Here is a 15,997-nt window from a genome sequence, read left to right on the forward strand (position 1 = left end):
TTCAGTCACTGTAATAGGTCGAATAATAACAGAGAGGGAGCTGTGCTAGTCTATATACTATGAAAACAAAAAAGCAGTCCAGCAGCACTTTAAAGTCTAACAAAATAATTTATTAGATGACCTTTCGTGGGACAGAAAGCTGTAGTTCCAAGTCTAGCCATCCCTCAGGGTCCAGCTTTTGCTTGGCCACTTTCACCAGCAGCTAGCAGGGTAGAGTGGGGAGGAGCAGGACCACCTACTGCTATGGGCCGTGACCCAAGAACAAGCTTTCACTGATCTCCTTCACTCCCCTCTACTGCCTACCCTCCTTGGGCCACTTTCCCAAAGACCTGGCACCCATCAGCCCTTATGCAAAGGCCCACAGTCTGGCAGTGGCAGTGGTTTGTCAGCTCTTATCCTGCCCAGCACTGCTCTGTTCAGGCTGCTTCGCTCAGCAGCCAGTCCTACTCCCTTGCTGGTCAGGAGACACAGGTCTCAGCTCTGCTGAGCAGCTCTTCATATAAAGACTGCTGTAGCATGCCTTCTTCCTATTCTCAAAACAAAAAGCAGTCAAGTAGCACTTTAAAGACTAGCAAAATAATTTATTAGGTGAGCTTTCGTGGGACAGACCCACTTCTTCAGACCATAGCCATACCAGAACAGACTCAATATTTAAGGCACAGAGAACCAAAAACAGTAATCGAGGAGGACAAATCAGAAAAAAAATGATCAAGGTGAGCAAATCAGAGACTGGGGGGAGGGGGGGTCAAGAATTAGATTAAACCAAGTATGCAGACGAACCCCTATAGTGACTCAGAAAATTCCCGGTTGGTGGGAATTTTCTGAGTCACTATAAGGGGTTCGTCTGCATACTTGGTTTAATCTAATTCTTGACCCCCCCTCCCCCCAGTCTCTGATTTGCTCACCTTGATCATTTTTTTTCTGATTTGTCCTCCTCGATTACTGTTTTTGGTTCTCTGTGCCTTAAATATTGAGTCTGTTCTGGTCTGGCTATGGTCTGAAGAAGTGGGTCTGTCCCACGAAAGCTCACCTAATAAATTATTTTGCTAGTCTTTAAAGTGCTACTTGACTGCTTTTTGTTTTGATAGCATATAGACTAGCGTGGCCCCCTCTCTGTTGTTAGTTCTCAGTAAGCTTGTCCCTGATTGGCTGGGTTCTGTACAGGCACAGGCTGTTGCTGGCCTGCTTTAACCTCACCTATGTCAAAGTGGGACAGGCACCCCACTACAGGTATAAATTCTTGATTTCTCATCTGTAAAATGTACGATTGTATTCCAACCTGTCAGTACCTTTAATGTTCAAAAATACCATACGCTAAACAACTTTTATAGTTGAACAATCAAAATGGATTATTTAATACCAGGTCTCAATTTCATGAAATTTTGCATGCAAAGGGATCTTCATATGTACACTGGAAAACATTGAAGACTTTATTATTGCATTAATCATTTATATAGCACCATAAATGTACAGAGCACAATGCCATGTGTTTTATAGTCCCTATATTTATTTTAGATTAATTTGTTTAGTCATTCACAATATGTTTCTGTTCCATTAATGAAAGGGACTGTATAATCCCTCTGATGGCCAGAATAATATTTTCTGAAATTTGCATGAACAGAAAAAAGAAGTATATTCCAAGAATAGTGAGTTAAATTCTCTCATAGTCAGATGTTGAATTGACATTCAAAAAGTTCTTTGTAGTTCTCATGAATTCTCAAAATCAGTAATATATTACTGGAAGTGGAGGGTGGTATAGGCCACTGTTTCTTAACCAGGCATACTTATACCCTTGGGGGTACACTGACGTCTTCCGGGGGTACATCAACTCATATGACTATTTACCTAGTTTTATAAGAGGCTACATAGAAAATCCTACTAAAGTCAGAACAGTCAAAAAGTTCATTCAGACAATGACTTGTTTCTACTGCTTCATATGTCTTACCCGGCAATGTAAGTACAATATTTTTATTCCAATTCATTTATTTAATAATAAGATGGTAGAAAGTCAGCAAGTTTTCAGTAGAAGACTTTTGTGACATCTTTGGATGTTTTTGTAAGTAAGTAGTTACGTGAGGTGTAACTGGGTGGTATGCAAAACAAATCTGACACCTGCAAAGGGTACAGTAATCTGGCAAGGTCGAATGGCACTTGTTTCAAGACCTCAGATTACTTTAGGACCATGTTTCTCAATTGGCGGTACGTGTACCCTTAGGGTACTTATATTTAAAGGGGTACTTTATTAAAACAGGCTGAGAAACACTGAAATAGTCAACTTGTACACATCTTGCAGTGATCAGTATGTTATAGGAGAAAAAAAGACAAGTCAACCTTTTGCTGTTGAAGCCCTCAAAGTGTAGGGAAAGAGGGGAAGACCAAGGGAAAAATTGCTCTTTGAAAACCTGGAAGTCAAGAAACAAAATACTATTCAAATCACTTGTTCTTGTTTTTAAAAAAAGTCTTTTCTAGAATCTGAGAGAGCTAGGAGAATGTTCCCATTGATTTCTAATGGCTCAAAACTACTACTTAAGCCTTTCCCCCTCCCCCTTGCCCTTTAAGCAGTACCTAAAAGAACAGTGATAAACTGCGTTAGATTTTTTAATGAAATATATTTATTAAAATGCCAAGAATTTAGAGTATGTATAGCACTTATGATGGTGCAGAATTCAGTTTAAATACATAAATGGGACTTGATCTTACACCAACATTAGTGAAGTTTTGCTAGTGAGTACAGTGGAAGCAGTGCTAAGCCCATACTTTGTTAAACTGAGAGAATTATTTTGGGAAGTAATAGATATATTTGTTTTTCAACAGGGCTCACAATTTTCACTTCAAAGTATATCATGAGTCAGAAAGGTTCCAAGATTTTTCTTTTAAGAAACCTGAACTGATGGTTGCATTTCAAGCCATTCCTACAGCAAGATTCATAAATAATAAATATTGTCTCTTATTAATCCATATTTTAGCTTAACTCTGACTTATAGTGAGCTATTTCCTCAGGGAATGCAGAATTCTTTACAAGGGAAGGTGATGAGACACAGCCCCTAAGGGTTTAAATTGTGAAAACAATCTTGGTTTTGTTCATGCTAATATAGATCTGTTATTCCCTTTCCACATTTATCACAACAAATTTTAAATTGTGGCTGATCTTTTATGCAAATAGCTGTTTTATTAGACATTGTGGCTGTATGTGCTAATGTCTCTATGGGTTTCTCAGGAGTTTACTATCTAACCATCAAAGCAGTAGAAATGAATGATGATTATTGTGTGGCTTTGAGGAACAAAGAAAAGTCACAGCATTTTAGAGGTTCTAGATGCCTGAGTCAGTGACAGTTTGAACCACACAGATAAACAAGAATGCCTCTGTGGCTCTTATTAAGTAGGCCAAATATATATTTTAACTAATAGGAAATAATTTTTCTTTACTCTTGTATTTTATTGGCAGTACTAAAATCACAAGCATTTTTCACAGCTAACATTCTGTTATGAAATATTACTAGACAGGATGGATAAAAATCAGTGATTTTTATTAAATCAAAAATTGGATTTCTATTTTTTTTTTTAAATTCAATACAATGCTAAATTTCTCATTTAAAATAATTGCAGTTAAATCTCATCATACCCATGCTACACTTATGCTTACAGTCTCATAAAATGAATTAATGGCTGTAGCCTGTCTAGCCTAAATACCAGCTCTTGTTTCTTGAAAATTGTCGACTTTAAATTTCTGTTTCTCAGCAGACTAAAATAATATGTGCAAAGAAAGGCACGGGTTGGATAGAATTGTTTTTGTTCTGTGCCTGTGTGGTGGTGGAACTGGGTCAAGCATGGCAGAGGAGTTGGTTAAGACATTGTGCTGGAGGCAGAGAGACAGTATATAGAAGAGATAGAGACAGCACAGAAAGGAAGAGGGGAGTGGACTGTGAAAATATTATTCAGCACACGTGCCGCTTCCTATATTCACTCATACTTTTGCCACAGATAAATATCATGGCTCCTGGGCGTCAGAGAGACCTGTATCTGGGGATACTTAGAAGAAATTAATTTCCTTGGTGAAAAGAGAAAACATTTTAAGTGTAAGCACTGCAAGAAAGAGATGCAGGTCTAGTTGAGATAATGAAACATCACAAGGAAAACTGCTTATGGGGAGAAAGCAATGTGGATATGGCTGAAAAACATTGTGGATCAACTGCTTAGTAACTTAAATAATTGATTTTGCAGTGCATTATTCTTCAAGGCTGTGTCTACACTACAGGGCACTTTCGAAAGGCAAGCTTCCAGAAGGTACCCTTCGAAAGACAGGGCTTCAAAAGAGCATGGACACACCCAAAAGCAGAATGATCTGTTCTTTTGAAAGGGAGGGGCTTTCTTTCTAAAGGGAGTGTTCATACAGCCCTTGATCCCTTTCGAAACAACGAGCCAGAACACCTGCAGATGGGTTCGCATGGTGGATAAGCCCTTCTGGGCTCCTAAGCCAACTGCTTCCTTAAAGGGCCCCTACCAAACAGCCCTGACTTGCACACGCTGAGGACCACTGTGGCATACACAACAACAAAGACCCTGTGTCCGGAGTTACTGCCAGATCCAACGTGCACCCATGGATGCCAGCCAGCTCCCTGAGGGGGATGCCAGCAGCAATGCGGTCACAATAATTGCCACAGCCCTCCTCCTCCTCCTCCGACCACAATAGTTGTTGGCCACAATAATTGCCGCAGCTCTCCTGCTCCTCCAGAGGCCGACCCTGCCCCCCCCCCGGCCCCAGTCCTACAGACCCTCGCCACAGGGTACCGCCCGTGCCCCATCCCTCGTGCCATCCTATGTGTGTGGTGCCACTCCCATCAGCGCCTGGTGGTGGGACAGGGTGGTCATGTGGGAGTGGGAAGATGAGTGGTGGCTTCAGAACTTCCACATGAAGAAGGAGACATTCCTAGAGTTGCTCCACTGGCTAGTCCCCATCCTTCACCATCAGGACATGTGGATGACGCCCACGCTCCCCCTGGACAAACATGCAGCGATTGCCATCTGGAAGTTGACCACCCTGGACAGCCATCACTTGGTTGGTCACCAGTTCAGGGTGGGCAAGGCCACCGTTGGAGCCTTCCTGCTCAAGGTATGTGTGGCTGGGGTCACACACCCACGTTGGGGTAGCCAATGGGGGCCCCTGGGAAAGAGCGACCATTGGAGATGGGGGAGGGGTCCCGGGAGGGGACAGGGACACACCAAAATGCACGCATGGTGCTCACACCCTCTGTCTCATACAGGTCATCCGAGCGATCATTGCCATCCTGCAGAGGGTCATCCTCACAGATCTTGATGCAGCCATGGTGGGCTTCGCCAGCCTTGGCTTCCTCAACTGCTTTGGGGCTCTGGGTGGGACCCATGTCCCCATCCGGGCCCCAGGCCACAGTGCAGGCCATTAGATTAACAGAAAGGGGTACCACTCTGTGGTCTGGAAGACCCTTGAGGATGCCCAGGGCCGCTTCCTGGACATTTGCATGGGGTGGCCTGGGCATGCCCACAATGCCTGGATCTTCTAGAATTCCTGGCTGGGCTGCAGATTGCAGGAGGGGACCTATGTGCCCATCCGGGACCTCCCCATTGGTGACACCACCATGCCCCCGTGCATAGTGGCTGATGCTGCTTACCCGCTCCACCCATGGCTCATGCGTCCCTACCTGGGACAGACCAACCCCACCTGGGAGCACTTCAGTGAGCTCCTGAATTGGTCCCAGGGCATGGTGGAGCAGGCCGAACGTGCCGGCCATAGAGCTGTGCTGGCAAGAGCATCTCTGCACACCACCTGACTGGTGCCATGGAGGACCTCTCTTTCGAAAGAGCAGTCTACAGAGCATCTACACCGGCCCTCTTTCAAAAGAGGATTTTGAAGGGAGGGGCTCTTCCTGAGACGGAAAGGGAAGAGTGTTTTCAAAAACCTCTCTGTAATCTTTCGAAAATAAATTCAAAAGAGCACTTTGTATATGTGTTCATGTTGCGGGTTCTTTTGAAAGGGGCCCTCCTTTTGGTTTCACTTTTGAAAGGGCTTTCTAGTATAGACGCGACCCAAGAGTCTCTCTGTGCCTTTTAGTGTAAGTGTGATATAAACAAGTAAATTCCCAGGCTCTTGCCTGTGTTGGATGTTGCTAGGGAAAAAAAATAATCTCAGTTAATCTTCATGGCTCGTTTAATTAGTTACCTAGGTTTAGAATCATTCACCCCAAGTATACAGCACAGAAAGCTGCAGTTAGAGAAATCTGGTGTTGCCAACGAGTACCATTTTCATATTTTATATTTCATAATACATGCCCCTTATTTTGGAATATCATGGCTACAGACAATAATGGTGACACTGTAAGTCTGTTCTGTATTTTACTTCAGCAAAACTCTGCTTTCTCCTGGGAACCGCATCTTGTACTTTTTTTTTTCCCCTCAAAAAACTGAAGTGCCATTAAGTTCAGTTGAGCTTTCTCCAATAGTAAGTGCATACTAAGCATGATCTGACTTCACTGTTTTGGTAACTTGGAATCGGATCTGCATCTTTGCTGAATATAATGTAAATGATTAATTAAATAAGAGTGAGAAGAACTGAGAAGAATGGATCATTTTTTAGTTTCGTTTAAGAATACCGTTTTAAGAGTAAAACGTTATCTACAACAACTTCAGTGTCATCTGTTGATACTCATTGCATCAGTGACTGCAACTAATCATATATCAGATGACCATATGAAAAATTTCATTAGCAGGTGAAAGATTTCAATCATCTTGTAGAACTACCACCTTGGATGGGTTTGTAGTAAGGATCAGCAAATACCAATGAGACACCATAGATGAAAAGATTGTTCGGTTCATTTTATGCCACAAATTCTCCTTTTCTATATTGTTAGTAAACACCTTCATTGACATGGTAGAGTCCTTATGACCAGGTTACACTCCACCTGGTAGAGCAGGCATTGGTGGAAGGCTGCTAGATACAGGCTGGGTCTAAACTAGCTCCCTACTTTGAAGGGAGGATGGAAAGTAGGGTGTTGGGAGTTTATTAATAAAGTATTGCACTGCACATGCAGCACTTCATTAAGCAAATTCCCCCGGCGGCAACGCCGAAGTGTTAAACTTTGAAGTGCCAGCTTTCGTCTAGCCGCGGCTCACCCTCTGGTACTTCAAAGTGCCTGGGCAGCTTCAAAGTCCCTTTACTCCTCAAAATTTTGAAGTACTTTGAAGTATCCCGGTACTTCCAGGTACTGGTGGGTGAGCCGCGGCTAGACGCAAGCTGGCACTTCGAAGTTTAACACTTCAGAGTTGCCACCGGGGGCGGAATTTGCCTGATGAAGTGATGCATGTGCAGTGCAGCACTTCATTAATAAACTCCCAACACCCTACTTACCATCCTCCCTTCGAAGTAGGGAGCTAGTGTAGACAAGCCCACAGTGTTTGAGAATAAGTTGAATGGTGTGCAAGAAATACTGAGGGAAAATTTGCCAGATTCAGTCTCGATGGGTTTAGGAACAGCATACACAATGATCTACTAATATAGGCGTGTATGACAACAGAAGATGGGGTTGCATGTCTATCAGAAACAATAGATATATAGGGAAATGCATACACAATGGAATATTTAAAAGAAGTGGCAGTGAAGGATGTAATAAACTCTGAATGAAAATTCAACTGTACATGTGCAGCTTTGTCACTGACAATGTTGTAATCATAGCAAAGATGAAAAGATACTTAGAAGAAGTTTAATTATGCTCTTTAATAACATATGGCTGCAGTGCCCATTTAATGAATCTTTTAGCCAAAGACATAAGTCTTTTTCTCCCGGAATAAAAGATGATGTTCTTGAAGTCACAAAATACTTCCTTAGCAACCATTTCGCTTCATCTTCACTGACGAGCAGGTGGATCCAAACTAATTCTCCCTCAGATGTTCAGTGAAATTCTATTGTTTGATTGATTTGAACAATTTATTAAGAATTGGCCTAGTGTCATAAAGCTTTGTGAAGAAAACCATGATTAAATAGATGAAAGTATCTCATCCAAAGAATCTAATACTGGATTAAAGGAGAAGGGAGAGGATATGATCAGTATATTGAATCTATTAACCATAGCCTTAAACAAACTTCATGGAGATTACTGCTCCATTGCTGATGCTGTTGAAATGTGGAAGGCACTTCAAGAGACATTGATAAAAGAAATACCTCACCAGAAAATTAAAACTACAGGCAGCAAAGAAGTGAATGGCTCAAACACTAACTCTATCTCATTTTCTTGCAAACATTCTTAACCTATGATATAAAGGTAGATGCCATAGCATGAGCATCTCAAAATCACTCCTCAGCGACGTCCATCATAATAAATTTCAGGGCTGGAGTGAAATCATGTAATCAGTACATGTTTCCTGATGATGATTTGAAAAGTCAGTCCTTGAATTGGTGGGAATCATTAGCCAGGTGACTGGAAACAGAGTTCCTCCTGCTGCTAAGCCAACTTTTCACAGCAGCAGCTGCCTCAGCAGGCAAAGAGAGAATACTTTTATCCTTTGGCTTTATTCACACAAATCTAAGAAATCAACTGGGAGTCGGAAAAGCAGGAAAACTTGTATTTCTGTTTCAGTCTATGAATCAAAGTGACAATAGAAGTGCGGAAGATGAGAACTAGTTGCAGAAATCTTAAGAACACTGTACATTTAGTGTTCTGAGCCCTTGTCTGTTAAAGTTAATAAAATTTGAAAATTTAAAATTTGAAAATTAAAAATAAAAGTGTTTAAGGACAGCCATCAGCCGGCAGCTCAGGAGACTGTTGAAATTGCAAATATGAAACACTTATGTAACATTTAAGATTTAGTTTAATACAAATAAAATAGCATTAATATTTTCTGTTATTTAGTTATTACCATTCCTAATGCACTGCTGCTGCATCTGCAGTTTGGCACAAGTAATGAATACAGTAAACTCTTTCATACCTGGCAGCCCCAGGACTGGGAGGTTGCAGGATATTCAAATATTCTGGTTAATAGAGAGCTATAGCTAGCAATGCATAACACTAAACAAAAACAAGTTTAGATATTAAGAAACAAATAAAATGTATGCAGGAATTTAGGAATGCAGGAGCAGGATTAGAAAGGCAAAGGCACAAAATGAGCTTAAACTAGCTACAGGCATAAAGGGAAACAAGTAGAGTTTTTATAAATACGTTAGAAGCAAGAGGAAGACCAAGGACAGGGTAGGCCCATTGCTCAGTGAGGAGGGAGAAGCAATAACAGGAAACTTGGAAAGGGCAGAGATGCTTAATGACTTATTTGTTTCAGTCTTCACCGAGAAGCCTGAAGAAGGAATGCCTAACATAATGAATACTAGTGGGAAAGGGTAAGTTTAGAACATAAAATAAAATAAAATAAAAAACAAGTTAAAAATCATTTAGAAAAGTTAGATGTCTGCAAGTCACCAGGGCCTGATGAAATGCATCTAGAATAACTCAAGGAGCTGATAGAGGAGTGTTAGCCGGCGGCCAGGTAATGTGCGGTGAGGTGCTCCCCTGGGTCCTAAGCAACCCAGTTTTTTACTGTTAGAGCAGGCAGCTCCTAGCACACTCACCCACGGCCAGGCTGTAGTAACCAAATGGTTAAAGTTCTTTTTGTTGTGCCGGCTGTGTTGCAGTGACAAAAGGGTTAACAAAATGGTTAGGCTTGGATCTTAACTAGTTACAAGTTTATTAAGCTACAGTTATAAGCATGCGGTTACAAAAGGCTATTGTTTACTTCTTATATGCTAGCAAAGTACAGGTGTTAACAAGTTACGTTACAATCCAATACAAAGATATCTGTTATCATCTAACACAATGATATCTTGATACTAGTTACAGAGCTCTAATTCTTTAGCTGTGCACAAAAAAGTCAGAGACCTAGCATGGGTGTATCTTACCCTCTCTGCGTCTCTCGATACCAGCGTAGCCAAGCCGGATCGGTCACTCAATTCCGCGGAAAGACGAATACGAGGTTGGGCGTCCCCAGTAGTGGACCTCGGGAGGCAATCACCTGACCCGACCAGCAGGAAGTTGGTGGAATGCACTCAAAGTTAGAGTTCTGCTGGACCCATCTTTTATACCCCTTTTGGGTTATGTATTCTCTTTCTTATCTATGGTGCCAGATCATACTGGTCTGTCTTTGTGACTCCAGTTTGTTACAAGGGCATTTCTACTTAGTTTGCACTTGTAAGACAAGAGATAAACAATTTAGGAGTACAGGACATTCTTTTGTGCGGGCGGGGCACGTCCCCTTCTGGGTGATTGTGTGTGTGCATCATATTGATCAATGCCAGCTGGGGTGATTTCTTGAGGGTCCTCCCCCCTCTCATGTTGACAGTCTGGCCTGTTAGCCTTCTAGCTGTACTTTCTGCTTCTCAGGGTCACGATAAGCCAGCATATCTGGGCCTCAATGAGGGCATCAAAGACTGTGCTGTCAGCAGCCATTTCCGTGCCCTGTGTGCTCCTCAGTGGAGGGGGGGCAACGAGCAAGCTGGCTTGTAAGGGGGAGACTCTGTCTGGCTACAAGGAGGTATCTGAGCCATTAGCTGTCATCTTTGGAAAATCATGGGAGACAGGAGAGATTCCAGAAGACTGGAAAGGGACAAATATAGTGCCCATCTATAAAAAGGGGAATAAGAACAACTCAGGAAACTTACCGAGGAGTCAGTTTAACTTCTAATCCAGGAAAAATAATGGAGCAAGAAATTAAGGAAATCATCTGCAAACACTTGGAAGGTGGTAAGGTGATAGGGAATAGCCAGCATGGATTTGTAAAGAGCAAATCATGTCAAACCAATCTGATAGCTTTCTTTGATAGGATAATGAGCCTTGTGGATAAGGGAGAGGGGGTGGATGTGATACACCGAGACTTTAGTAAGGCATTTGATACAGTCTCACATGACATTCTGATCAATAAACTAGGCACATGCAATTTAGATGGTGCTACTATAAGGTTGGTGCAAAAATTGGCTGGATAACCGTACTCAGAGAGTAGTTATTAATGGTTCTCAATCATGGTGGAAAGGTATAAACAATTGGGGTTCCACAGGGGTCTGTTTTGGGCCCAGGTCTGTTCAATATCTGCATCAACAATTTAGATATTGGCATAGACAGTACGCTTATTAAGTTTGCAGATGATACCCATCTGGGACGGATTGCAACTGCTTTGGAGGATAGGGTCATAATTCAAAATAATCCGGACAAATTGGAGAAATCGTCTGAGGTAAACAGGATGAAGCTTAATAAAGACAAATGCAAAGTAATGCAAGCCTTCACTGCTGCATCATTTAGCAGTTCTGTATTGGGTCTTCTGTATCGCCAGTTCCATAATTGTTAAAGCAGCTTACCTTCCAGGGATCCACAGTATGCTGACAGATTGCCTAAACAGGCTTTTCAGCAACTACTGAAGTTGGCCCCTTCACCCAGATATGCAGGATCCATTTTCCAGCTATGGGGAGCTCCACAGGTGCATCTGCTTATAGCAAAAGGCATAAAAAATATCATCAGTTTTGCTTGCCAGTGGTTCACAGTTCATGCATGTTTGTTGACAGATGAATTTTTTGTGCCATGGTCAGATGAACGATATGCATTTGTTTCTGTTTCTTTTCTGCCTGAAGTTTTGTGCAAGGCTAAGCAGGACAAGGCTCATCTTATACTGATTGCCTTTTGAGGATGGCCCTGTCAATGCTGTTTTTTGGAGGTAGCTGGTTTTTGTCAGTCCCCTGTTATTCCTGCTACACATAGACTTGATTTCACAGAATCAGGGTCACCTTCTCCATGTCAATCTGCACACCCTTCCCCTGATGGTTCAGAAGCTTTGTGGCTAATGACTGTTGAGAAGTCCTAACAGGACTACCTCTCTGATACTTGTTCTAGGGTTGTTCAAGAAGTACTGTTAAATAGTGTAAAGCCATCATCTTTGGAGGACTTACTTGGCTAAATGGATGGAGTTCTCAGTCTGGGTCAGAATGAAAGAAGCTTCCCTGGGCTTTGTTTCTGTTTAACAGCTACAGGGCTATCTTCTGTCCCAAAAACAGTTAGGTGTTGATTAGGTAAGTCAGAGTGCATTTAATAGCTATCTTAGCTATTTAATAACTATCATCACACACTGTTTGATAGCTGTAGCCTTTGATAGCTATCATCACCTGCCATTCACTTTTTTTCCAGCCTTATGTCTGTCCTGTGTGCACCCAAAGGATCTCATTTTGGTATGTAGTTAAGTTACCAGTTGGTGAGTGTGAAGTCTCCGGATAGAGGATGGGTCGAACTAGATCCCAGGCGTCTTCTGTGGCCTGTCTGGCCCATACTCTCATGTAAGACATTTGCAAAGTAGCAATCTGGTTATCATGGGATGTTTGCCTCTCACTGTGCTCTCTCTGAACAGTCTGCAGATATTTTTAAGTTTGAAGAAAAATTATCTTGCAGTCTTTGTTCAAAAAGACTCTGTGAGCCCAATTCCAGATGGGATTGCTTTTGAGTCATGTGCAGTCACTTGAAGAAGAAATGGTTACTAACTTTTCCATAACTGTTTTTCAAGGTGTACTGCATATATCCATTCTATGAACTGTCCTCCTTCCCCTTTCTGTTGTCATCCTTCCAGTAGAAAGAAACTGTGGGAGTCAGTGGCAGCTCTGCACTTTATACCTGCACACAGTGTACAAGGTAACAGCAGGTGATCATACTGACCCAATGGGTATTGCTAAGGAAAAAAACTTTTGACAGCTGTGCTTGTGGTATACATTCACCACAGCAGAATGGACATGTGTGACAGATTTCAAACAACGGTTACAGATAGGTTAGTAACCATAGCTACCATGTAGAGATTTATTCATTTTTTATGGAATTTAGACAACTATTTCACTTGTTAAACTCTTTGTGTGATATGCATAGCATTCATTGGTTTGTTAAAACAACTCATAATTTAAAAATAATGTGATTTTTTTCCCCTTCCTTCCATAGTGGTTTTTGACTCAAAAAGGATGGGTAGAAAGGATGCTTCTTCAGCAAGAATTCCTGTTGACCAATACAGAAAACAAATAGGTAAGGAATACATATTGTCTCCTTTTGGGATGAATCCTGCATACAGTGTTAAGGACCTGCTCATTTAACAAAGAGTTTTGATGGAAGAAAAAGGCATAATTTAAAAGAAAACAACACATTTTATGTTCGCAGATCTCAGTAGAAGATTAAAAATAAATGATTACATGATGCTCTGTAGCAGGTGAAGCTTTGATTTATTCCATCTCTATATGAATATATATGCCCAGCAAATTTTAAATTTAAATGGGGTAGTCCAGAGCTATTTTCAATGTATTGGGTGGTATAAGACTTTATATGATATTACTCAGTATAGTCATAGAATCTATGTCAGTAATAAAGAATCATAGTCAATAATTACTGAACACTTTTAAATAAAAAACAGTAAATATAACAACATTTTTCCTCAGTTAATTTTTTAAGTAGAGGTGGAAAATATGTAAAATACGCTGCCTTCGCACATACTACCTCCTCACATACATACCTGGTTCTCTGAATGTACATTCTTACCATTTGTACCCACTCTTAAAAATTCTCTTTCTGAAACCTTAAGTAATATGATAAGAGACAGGATCTGCATTTCTGGAAGTGGTTGCCTAAAATTAAGTTACTTTTATCTGTGGTTAGGCATCTAACTAAATGACCTTATTTTACAGTTACTGAGTAATCATAACTGCCATTTAAATCTACAAGAAATAAAATATTACTTGTTTTTAATGTGCACATGCATGGGGAAATAGTTAAGGCCGTGCAGGCAATCTTTAGTTTGGTATTTCCTACAGTTTTAGTGTGCCATTTGGAACTTTAATGTTTTAGATGGGTAGCAAAAGCTGCATTATTGGGCCTTGTATGAACTGGGAAGCTCTGTAAACTGGCATTTCTAATCTTAGATCTAATCCCAAGGCCTCAGCCCCACTCCCGCTCCAACTTCCAGACGCATTGGACCCACTCCTCCAGCCACCCACTCTGCCTCATGGCTTCAGCAGCCCTAGTTCTCCAGCCACCTGTTCTACCTCCAAGCCCCATTTGACCCAATGCAAAGCTCTGCCTCCAGTCCTGTGAGCCCCAGTCCCTGGTCTCCCCACGCACCCCCACTGCTAGCCCACAGCTCCAGGCGGGTAGTGCCCCCAAGTCTGCCTGCTCCCCTAACAGCATCCCTACACTCTTGCCAACTCCCATACAGCTCCTGCCCTCACAGCCCTGCTCCCCGGAGTGGCCTCCCCTCTCTCCCACACAGGGGCTGGACGGTGCAGGTGCTCAGCTGTGTACGGCTCCAAAAAGATTCAGGACAGCCCTGCTGCTGGGCTTCCATCCCTAGCTCTGTGAGGGGTGTGGGGTTCAGTGTGGGGGAGAGTGTATGGAAGGCATAACTAGGAGACAGGACACCTGGGTTCTATCCCAGCTCTAGGAGGTGGGGGAAAGTGTAGATCTTTACACTTTTTGATTGTTGAGACAACTGAGCAGGAGTGGTAGACTGCCTAATTCTTCATGATTCCAATTTATTTCCTTCAGAATTGAAATTATTACTGTAAAAATGTTGAATACAGTCTATTCATCAAATAAATCTTCAGTGTTGCAGTTTCCATAGCTTTGCAGCAGTGATGTATGCTGCAGTGTGAGGTGCTTGGATTCTGGAGGCACCTTTGTTATGTTAATTTCCATGTCCGGACCTTGTCCAAACAGTGGAAAATCCAAATGGATAAGACAAAAACAATAGGGGGAAATGTTATCCCCATTTTACAGATGAGGCATTGTGGCCAAAGGGTATTAAGTGATGTGACTAAAGGTTGTAAGGAAATCTGGAAGAGCCCTGAATAGAACCAAGATCTGTGTCCCAATCCAGTGCTTTAACCACTGGATCAAACTTCTTTCTAAATTTGTGTTACGGTTCATGATGTCCACTTGGTACAGAAGTGTTTTTTGCAAATTGATCCTTGGTGTGTTAAATTTTGCGATATACTGTACTATCTAGGTGCCTTTCTGGCTAGAAGGTAATTGCCTTTCTAGCTGTCTGGTAGGAATGCCTGATAGGAGTTCGAGGTGAAAGATGGAAACTCTCAGGATAATGAAGATGTTCAAGACATAATTGCCGAAATATCTTTTTGTTATGTTTTGCAGGAACAAGCATCTTTTCAGATGGGACAAGAAAGGGGAGCAGAAGTTAAAGGGGGATAAATGGCAACCCACTGTACAGGGTGTCCTCCCTCAGGGCAAGAAAGAAATAAAGGAAAAAAAGAGAATGTCCCTAAGATTATTCTATGACAGTAGAGAGCTGTGGATAGGGGAACAAGTCATGGGTTCTTTGACACTTGTAAGAGTGTGTGTGCCTACGCCATAAATTCACTCTTAAATTTTTTAGTATAGGAGTAGATCTCAGAGAGGAAAAAGCAATAAAAGACATTTTGTCCTCACGTTAAGGGTGAGTGTTAGCAAATTGCAAAGGTCTTTCCTGTCATAGGATTTAGGCTTTAGAACTGTTTCTGATGGATGCCAGTGCTTTGCCCTTTTCCTGTTTGCTGGGAGGATTAATGGACAATAAGTGTTTACTTTCCAAAATGAAACTAAGCCTTGTGGCTTCTGATGCTGCTTTTGTTTCAACTTTGTGTTAGAAGACGCTTCTTTCCACTTAGAACCCTGAGTGAGTTACACAGCTAAGGGAAAGCTCTACTATCAAGTGAAACACAGAGCTGGTATTAACGTGATCCAAATTTTGTGGTTGTTATGCTGTTATTAAACATAAGTTAGGCATAGCAAATATATGTTATGAGAACATGAATGATCAATTTTAAACATGTAGGCTATGTCTATGCAAGAGGCTTTTCCCAGCAAAGCTGGGCTTTTTGGGGGGAAAAACTGCAGTAGAATCATTTCATGAGCACATCCTGTTGGCATGAAAATCATGCACATTAAGTGACTGCTTCATTGTCAGTGTTGTAGGAATTGTAAAT

At 41.7% G+C, this 15,997-nt stretch overlaps 1 protein-coding gene across 1 annotated transcript in view; it reads left to right on the top strand.

Annotated features, from left to right (window-relative positions):
* TRIQK (triple QxxK/R motif containing) overlaps nucleotides 1-15,997 on the top strand; it is a 94,724-nt gene that overhangs the window by 18,166 nt on the left and 60,561 nt on the right. Inside the window, exon 2 of the mRNA XM_074985704.1 lies at nucleotides 12,972-13,052. Within this exon, the coding sequence (XP_074841805.1) occupies nucleotides 12,992-13,052 (61 nt within the window). The 5' untranslated portion in view covers nucleotides 12,972-12,991. The remainder of the gene's footprint in view (nucleotides 1-12,971; nucleotides 13,053-15,997) is intronic.

The sequence above is a fragment of the Carettochelys insculpta genome, chromosome 2, assembly GCF_033958435.1.
Source record: "Carettochelys insculpta isolate YL-2023 chromosome 2, ASM3395843v1, whole genome shotgun sequence".
Lineage (NCBI taxonomy): Eukaryota > Metazoa > Chordata > Testudines > Carettochelyidae > Carettochelys > Carettochelys insculpta.